At 35.7% G+C, this 8,956-nt stretch overlaps 2 protein-coding genes across 2 annotated transcripts; both read left to right on the top strand.

Moving 5' to 3' along the window:
• Positions 1 to 797: 797 nt before the first annotated feature.
• Positions 798 to 6,776, top strand: LOC104887692 (putative disease resistance protein RGA3). Its single transcript, XM_048638136.2, has 3 exons — positions 798 to 1,766; positions 3,615 to 3,743; positions 5,646 to 6,776. The coding sequence occupies exons 1-3, from the start codon at positions 1,311 to 1,313 to the stop codon at positions 6,774 to 6,776; spliced, it is 1,716 nt and encodes a 571-aa protein (XP_048494093.1). The 5' UTR covers positions 798 to 1,310.
• A 9-nt stretch (positions 6,777 to 6,785) lies between these two features.
• On the top strand, positions 6,786 to 8,492 carry LOC125495256 (putative disease resistance RPP13-like protein 1). The gene has a single exon (XM_048639912.1). It carries the CDS (start codon positions 6,786 to 6,788, stop codon positions 8,490 to 8,492), a length of 1,707 nt encoding a protein of 568 aa, XP_048495869.1.
• Positions 8,493 to 8,956: the final 464 nt, after the last annotated feature.

Below are 8,956 nucleotides of genomic sequence, written 5' to 3'. Positions count from 1 at the left end.
TTTTCGCAAAAACTCAAAATAGAAATTTACGAGCGTTTCACACAGTGTCTGACACTGTGCAATAACAGAGATTTTGCGAAAATTGATCAGTTTTCGTCACTCAATTCAACCCCTCCCTTTTTGAGTGTCACCTTGTGTTCCAACACATTTACAAGCCTTTTATATAGACTTTTGTGTTTTTAGCTAATTAACTTATCTTGTCAATACACACTATTTTACCCAATTCAAAATAAAATCTTATAAAGTGTACGTTTTGATCGAATCGGAAAATTATAGAAAAGAATTAGCATGAATTTCGTTGGAGCTCAATTTTTTTTTACCAATTTGTCGCTAGAGCAATTTTTTTTACCAATTTGTCGTCGAGGGTCACTTTCTTTTACCAATTTGATCAATTGGCCCATTCCACCTTAATATGCTTAATCCTCTTTTTTTTTAAGAAAAAAAGAGAAGTAGCTATAAGTTTTTAAAACTGAGAGTTACTCCCTCCGTTTTCTTTTGTTGTTCTTGTTTGGAATCGGGAAAAAAAATAATACAGCTCAAAAAATAGACAAGATTTCACTATTTTAAATAAAATAAAATAAACTAAAAATAAAGATTGAAGATTCTTTCCCTTTTGAGTTATTTTAGGTTAGGCAACCAATAATACAAAAAGTTTGATGGATAAATAAGTAAAATAACTACAAACTAATGTGAACACATTTATTGCTCTTTAAGTTATTTTATGTTAATTAAACAGCCAATTAGGCAAAATTTAAAAGGGTTAAAAAGTAAAAATTGACTACTAAATAGTGTGAAGTTGTGAATATATTAATAGCAATATAAAACTAATAAAAAAATTTAATTTATAAATTATAATTTATGAAAAAAAATTAAAGTGAGAACAACATATTAAAATTTCCAAATAAAGAATGCAAGAACAACAAAACAAAACGAAAGGTGTATTAGTTAAAACACTTCTTTCAATTATTTGTTCAACGAACAACAACAGTTAGTAAATTTGACTTGAGAAATTTTTAAAAGCATTTTTGAAATGAAAAGAGACAAGATTAGGTGTGGAAGAATCTTATGATCTTATCGTGAATTCTTGGCCTACAATGCTACAACCACCAAATTATTAAAAAACGAAAACAAGAGAAGAGCTAAAACCACCAACCACCAAATTATTAAAAAAAAAAAAACAAGAGAAGAACTAAACCACCAACCAGCGAATAATCATCCTAAAAATTGAAAGTTTGCTACTTAAGGTGTAGAAACATAGAGATTGAAGGCCATTCACACTCAACCTTAATACATTGAAAAAAGAGATAAAAATGGAGATAGCAGGTGTATTTATATCACCATTACTTCAAATAGTATTTGAGAAGTTGGTATCCGCAGGGATACGCCGATTCCTACATCGAGAAGAAGGAAAACAACCCCAAGTTATTGAAGGAATACAATTCCAAGTTATTGACGGATTGCAGAGCAAATTGAGATATATCAACGCAGTGCTAAGTGACGCTGAGCAAAAGCAGTTTCGCAGCGAAATTGTCAAACTGTGGCTTCAAGATCTCCAAGACTTGGCTTACGATTTAGAGGACATCTTAGACGGATTTACCACTGATGCTCGACTCCAGGAGCTCGATGATGACTCCAGCTCGCTCAATGATGGCTCCAGCTCGCCCAAGAATGGCTCCGGCTCGCTCAATGATAGCTCCAGCTCGCCGAAGAATGGCTCCAGCTCTTCTTGTTTTCCATCTAGGGTGTGTTGTTGCTTTAAGTTCAGGGTGAGTCCTCTTCTCCTCTACAAAAATAAGTTTTGCATTTATGGTGGATTTAGGTTCCGCTAAGTTTACATAAATTTATTTTAACACTTTATAAAATAAAATTTAAGTTTAAATTTAAATTTAATGAATCTAGGAGAATTCAAGTGAAAAAAACGTAACTTTAATTAGTAGTTTAGTATCTCCATACCATAATGTCAATTTTAATAAGAGCAATTTTTTTTTTTTACTAATTCTTGATATTAATAATAGTCTAGGGCAATGTTTAATTCATTTTATTTCTACATATTTGATCTGATTTAATCTTAACTTAAATTTTTAAGTTTTTTTTTCCTAACCCACTCTCATTTAAACTAGTTATTTATTTCTATATAATATAAATGAAGGGGAAGAAAAATGGTGTCCCTTTACAAAAAGTTTGATATACCCTTAAAAGCATATTGAAGCTACCTTTCGAACATGTATAAACTACTATAAGGTATGGTTAAACTTAATAAAATGATATTTGTAAATACGTCTGTACATATAACGACAACTAGCTAATTATTGATTTATGGACGTGATTTATGACGAGATAATACGTCTGCACCTCTACTCCAGATGAACACCCCTATTCGCGAGCCAATCCGCCGCACGATTAGTTTCTCGATAACAATGCTCAACCATGACCACCCAATCCTTCCTAGCAATAAGAGCTTGGCACCTTCTGATGATATGAATAAAAGGGGAGCCTACAGGGGGTTCGCCCACAAGGAGCTAAACCACCACCTCCGAGTCAACCGCTACTACTACCTGTTTATAGTTCTTATCCCACGCAATAAGCAACCCACGTTGGACCGCCAGCAACTCAGCCCAAGTACACGTGCATATCCCGCAGTTTATAGCAAACACTTCATGGATTTCCCCACGAGAACCTCGAATTAAACCTCCACCACCAGCTCTGCCCGGGTTCCCTTTAACAGCCCCGTCGGTGTTTAACTTAACCCATCCCTCTCTTGGGCTGGAGCAAGTAACCAAAATCTCCTGCCTAGCCCCTTGTTTGTTTGCTTTGCGCTGCTCCATTTTATCCATAGCCTTTTTAATTTCGCCAACTCTAAGGAAGATGAAACTAACTTGATCCAGAGGAATACTAGGTGACATGTTAAAGCTGCGGTCATTTCGCCACCTCCACAACCACCAACACGTGATAGCAAAGACTCTAGGCCACTCACTCCCCATACTAGCCGCACCCTCCTTTAGATTGTTCAACAACCAATCTGAGAAGTTCAGCGAGTAATCATCACGCCTCAGGTGAAGACCCAGCTTATTCCATATCAATTAATTATACTAACTCTCGCCACGTGAACCACTAGTTAAATATCCTCCCATAGTCTCCTACTCTCCTGTCTCTATTCTCCACCACCACTAATGTCAATTTGTCACCAAACCAACCTACGACACCCCCTTTAGCCTCGCAAAGGGTACAAATACACCAAATGTATGTGGGTCATACATACATTAGGTGCAGTGGCGGAACCACATTGAGTCACGTGCTCCTCAATTTTTTTTAAGAAAATAAAGATTTTTCGTAAAAAAAAAAGAAAAAAAAATTAATCTAGGGAAGCGCACGCTGCACTCTTAATGTCAGTTTCTGCTTTTTGGCCCACTTGCATATGTTTATTAATTAGAGTGGTCCCAAAATTTCCAACTCCCAATTCTTATCGGATTTTAAATTAAATTAAAAATCATTTAATTTTAAAAACTATCAGTTTCTCTCTCATTCCTTTTCCAATACAGTCAATTACTCAATTCTCAATTTCTCACGCAAAAAAAAAATTGCCTACTAACTGTCTTCTCACACTCTCACTGCAGGGTGCCCAGTCAACATTCAAGCAACGCAACCCGCACCGACACTCTGGCACTCCGGCAGGCGACACTGCAACATCGATCCTCGCCTCCTCCGACCAGCCCGCAGGCAACCATCGCCCAGCATGTCAGCAGGTATTATTTTATTAACATTTTCAGAATTTAAATTTTAATTCTTATATATTATTTATTTCCTAATTCCTAAATTGTATATCTAAAATCTTATTTGGTTGATATTAATTGTAATATTTGCATATATGTGTGAAATTTCGAATTTGTAAGGTGTGATAAGTGATTGATGCATTTAATTTGTTGTTTTTTTTTTTTTTTTGTGAATGTTGAATTTGTGAAATGTGAATTTGTATAAATTAGGTAGTATTAATTAATTTATAATTTTCTATGATGATTTAGTTTCTTTATGATGATAATTATTGATTGATTTTCATATAGTTTAATAGTTAGTTCATATGTGTTAATTTGTATTAAATAATGAATATAGGAAACGACGAGTCTTTGCGTTGTAAATTTTTCAATATTGAATATCCCTTGTCTTTTTTTGTGACCCCTCAATTTTGAAATCCTGGCTCCGCCACTGATTAGGTGTATGTATTACTATTAAAATTTATACTTTGTGTATATGTTAATATTAAAATTTATATTATTACTAGAAATATTACAAACTTACAATGTTTTGGCAGATAATTTTGTTTTTAGTAATTTGTTCTTTATCTTTGTTTGAAAAATATGTTTTATGAACTTTTTTTTGTTTAGATTTGTATGAATCCTTTGTTTAAAACTTAAAAAAAAATTGTAATTTTTTTTCCAGATTATTCATATATTAGCTTCATCTTATTCATCTTCACCATTTTTCTACTATTGATATCTACTAAACTTTCATGTCGTTTTCAATTATTTAATTTGTTTGTATAATAACAATGTTATATTTTCATTCCTACCATGTAATAAAATTTAATTCAAAATATAGTATTTCAATCGTCTATGTATTATGTAAATTCAAATATCGTTGAATAAGAAAACAGGTTCAAATGATTGTAGTTTATAATTTTTTTTAGTAACAATATACATTTTGATAATAGTATCACATATAAAAAATATATATATTTTAGTAGTAACACATACATCCAATATATGTGTGGCCCACGTATACCGAGTGTATGTGTATCATCATCTCTCTTTTAGCCTCCATTGGTCACTAACCTTAAATTTGGCGGAGTAATAAATAGTCAATAAATTGAAAAAAAAAGCATCCACATATCCACTAGGTTTAGATGTGTAGTACATGACTTTAGTGGTGACCAAAACTTTGGGACACTGTGATATATGAAGGTTCCCTCTAGGTTTTCCTTGGGAGGGTTTTCTAGTTTCGTCTAGGGTTTCCTCTTTCTGGAGGTTTTCTCGAGTTTATTTTAGTAACTTTGCCATAGGTGAGCTGGTCCAAGAAATGGGCCCAAACACGAATGATTAGAATCCCACCCATACTGATTACTGAACCAATCCATATTGACCCGAATACTCCAATTCGTCCGGGTCAAATTGGATTGACGAAATATAATTCATAAAAGTTGACACATTAGATAATATATTATGTATTTCACAAGGAGATTTTTGATGCCAAACCAGCTTTCTCATCTTACAAAAAAATTTTGATGTTATTCAAAAATTTCCTTGAATAGTTATAAAATGTTTTGGTTATTGTTTGGAGATTTTAGGAACTCATAAGCTTTTTTTTTTTTTTTTTTGCAAAGGCAGTTAGGCAGGGACTTATTTCACTTTGGTGCTTTTAAACAATACCTAAATCCCAAATCCAATTGTATGTTCTTTTAAACGGCGCCGTTGTGTATATGTTTAATTTGCTTCAGTCCTTTCTATGGCTCACTTATGGCTTAAAGGATTTTACTGGATTCTGATGACTCTGCCTTTCGCATGTTTCTTTCTTTCTTTCTCTCTCCGGAATTAGCAAAGGAGAAAAACAAACACATTCAGTAGCTCTTTTACAAAATAGATATCTTATGGCAGGTACAAAGTTCTCTCTCTTCTGCTTCTGGAGCTCCAAATTACTCCGCTAGCATTGAACAGATGAGCAAGCGCTTGGAAGACATTATGAGCCGAGTGGGCACTTTAGGTCTATTACAGCAGACACACTCAAGGGAAGAGCAGCGAGAAAAGCGGACGGAAACATCATCTTTAGTACGAGAACCAATTCTATATGGGAGAAATGCTGAGAAAAATCAGATAATTCGACGGTTATTGTCAACAGATGAGCCATGTTTTGAGAATTACATTGTAATTCCTGTCGTTGGACAAGGAGGCATTGGGAAGACGACCCTTGCTCAAACTATATACAATGATGAGCAGGTGAAGGCTCACTTTGATATAAAAGCATGGGTATGCGTCTCAGATGTGTTTGATGTCAAACAAATTACGACATCAATTATCAGCTCAGTAAGTCAAGCAACACACAATAATTTCAGTAGTCTAAATGAGGCACAAGATAAATTGAAGAACCTGCTTGTAGACAAAAGATTTTTGATCGTTCTTGATGATATCTGGAGTGATGAATATGATCCTTGGGACCAACTTCAAACTCCTTTTTTAGTAGCGAAGAAGGGAAGTAGAGTTCTAATCACAACCAGAATGGAGAAGGTAGCAAAGAACATGGTTAAGAGACCAACGGAAAGCCCCACAATTAAGTTGAAGGGTTTATCAGACGATCACTGTTGGCTTCTGTTTAAGCAGCATGCACATGTAGACGATGACCTTGATGAGATGCGGAATGAATTGGTCGAGTTGTTCAAAGGATTGCCTTTGGCTGCAAAAGCTTTAGGTGGTCTCCTTAGGAAACATGATAGGAGTAGTTGGGCAAGGATATTGGAGAACGATAACTGGAGTGAAAAATGTGGTGTTTTGCCAGCCTTGAGGTTGAGTTATCATCATCTTCCGCAAACCCTAAAACGAGCCTTCGCTTATTGTTCTATATTCCCAAAAGATCATGAATTCGAGGAGACAGATCTTGTTTTGATGTGGAAGGCAGAAGGCTTGCTGCCAGAGCACAACAAGGAGGGCATGGAAGACATCGGTCGTGACTATTTCCTTGATCTAGTATCAAGATCATTGTTTGAACCAAGTCCAATGAATATTTATAATTGAGGTTTCATTATGCATGACCTAATCCATGACCTAGCTCAATGGGCTGCTGGTGAAATCTGTTGCACAATGAATATCCAAAAACTTTCTTCCAGCACACGTTATTGGTCTTTCTCTAAAGAAATACTGGAAGATCAAACCTGGACTTCAAAGAAACTTGTCCAAGTACGATCATTTGCTTCTTTTGGTGCAGTAGATGTTTCAATTCCTAAGCTGCTAGATTTCATTTTCCAGCAGTTTCAATACTTACGCTTGTTGTCTATGCGTAAGGCGGGAATAATTGAGTTACCAAATAGTATGGGTAATCTGAAACACTTGAGGCTTCTTGACCTCTCAGAAAATACAAAACTAACTAGATTGCCAAAGTCCACTACGAAGCTTTGCAATCTCCAGACACTTGTTGCGAAAGGTTGTTCGAATCTTCGGCATATTGTCCCAAATGTTGCCTCTTTAATTGAACTTCGGCACCTTGATTTTTCTGGTTGTTATTTACTGAAGGAGATGCCGCTGGGGATTGGAAAATTAACAAAGTTGCAGACATTGAAGGGCCTATTTGATATTAGAAGAGAGTCTGGGACAAGAATAAGTGAATTAAAGAACTTGAAATGCCTTCGTGGCTCACTGGACATCAATGGCCTAGCGAATGTGTTTAGTAGTGAAGAAGCACAAGCAGCAAGGTTGCATGAAAAAACGGGCCTTGATAAGTTGGAAATGTACTGGGGAGCTGGTAACCATGATGTTGATGGCAACATTAAAAAAGATGTACTTGGTCGATTGCAGCCTCCGGAATCCATCAAAGAATTAATGTTGAAAGGGTATAACGGCTTAGCATTCCCTGCTTGGTTGGGAAATCCCTCTTACACTAATATGGTTGTCATAAAATTAGAGGATTGTAGGAGATGTGAATTCTTACCAGCACTAGGGCAACTACCCTCATTGAAGGAGATGACAATAGCAGGGATGAAAGCTATTGAGACTATAGGCCTTGAATTTTACGGCAATGATGGTTGTTCAAACCCGTTTCCTGCACTAAAAAGTCTACTATTCTTTGATATGAAGGGTTGGGAGGAGTGGTTGGCCCCATCAGTTGACAGTAGCAATGCATTTCCCTGCCTTGAATATATGAACATATATAAATGTCAAATGTTGCGGGGTAACTTACCTTCAAACCTCCGATCCCTAAAAGAGTTGTCCATTGTATCATGCCAAGAGTTGAGATTGTCACTTCCAAGCTGCCCTTTGCTCCAGACATTGTATATTGAAAGATGTGAGGCGCCATTTAGTGTTGCTGATTGCTTGCCTCCAAATCTTGAGACCCTGGAAATCCAGGACTCCAAAATAGAGCAACCAATTCAAGAGTGGAAACTTGACCTCCTTACTTCTCTTAAATCTCTTGTACTTCGAAGCATAGGCAGCGGTGCAGATGCTATAGAGTATATTCCCCAACCAGATTTTCATCTTCCCTCTTCCTTGTCTTCCTTAATTATCTGGGAATTCAAGAATTTGAAATCCTTGTCATGCTCTGACCTCCCCAACCTCACTCAAATTGATATCCAAGATTGTGAGAAGCTGGAATCATTGGGTGTCGGTTTCCCACCACCGAAGCTTCAGAAAGCGTATTTTATGAATTGCCCTTTGATTTATCAACGACGCAAACCGGATCCTAATGGACTTATTGTTTTTGATGAAATGGTTGAAGACAGATATTCGTACATGTGAAGGGGGGTCCATCTCAAATTTCGTCATAATCATTTCATTCCCTGGAGATTGAGTTGGAGGTGGAGTTTCCGGGTTTTTTTTTTTCATTTTCTTTAGTTAATTGTATGAAACCATAATATATTCAAGGAATTGTGATATGATCTGGGCTTTTTTTTTTGTATCACATAAAACTTGCAAAGGGTGTTAATATCATTTTCTTGTATGTTAATTTTGATTTACGATATTGACATTGAATCTCAAAGGTGTTAATAATTAAAGTAAAGTGTTCAAAAGTATAAAAGCCAAATGTCCCCATTACAAAATAAACCATATGAAGAACATGAAACAAATGCAACAATCACTTTTTTTTTCTCTAAAGTACATTCTCAAATGAGGATAGTAACAACTGACCATTTAGCACTACAACTGATGATTTATCATTGATATTCTCGGTTAGCCGTTAGTATAATACTCACTCCGATCTT

Source organism: Beta vulgaris, chromosome 2 (assembly GCF_026745355.1).
Source record: "Beta vulgaris subsp. vulgaris cultivar EL10 chromosome 2, EL10.2, whole genome shotgun sequence".
NCBI lineage: Eukaryota > Viridiplantae > Streptophyta > Magnoliopsida > Caryophyllales > Amaranthaceae > Beta > Beta vulgaris.
This window is presented reverse-complemented; position numbering and strand designations above follow the sequence as displayed.

What these genes read in the sequence shown, in the direction of transcription:
- LOC125495256 (XM_048639912.1), top strand. Translation starts at nt 6,786, where the DNA reads ATGCATGACCTAATCCATGACCTAGCTCAATGGGCTGCTGGTGAAATC.
- LOC104887692 (XM_048638136.2), top strand. Translation starts at nt 1,311, where the DNA reads ATGGAGATAGCAGGTGTATTTATATCACCATTACTTCAAATAGTATTT. An exon ending in GTTGTTGCTTTAAGTTCAGG is followed by an intron (nt 1,767 to 3,614) that starts GTGAGTCCTCTT and finishes CTCTCACTGCAG; the next exon opens with GGTGCCCAGTCAACATTCAA. An exon ending in ATCGCCCAGCATGTCAGCAG is followed by an intron (nt 3,744 to 5,645) that starts GTATTATTTTAT and finishes ATCTTATGGCAG; the next exon opens with GTACAAAGTTCTCTCTCTTC.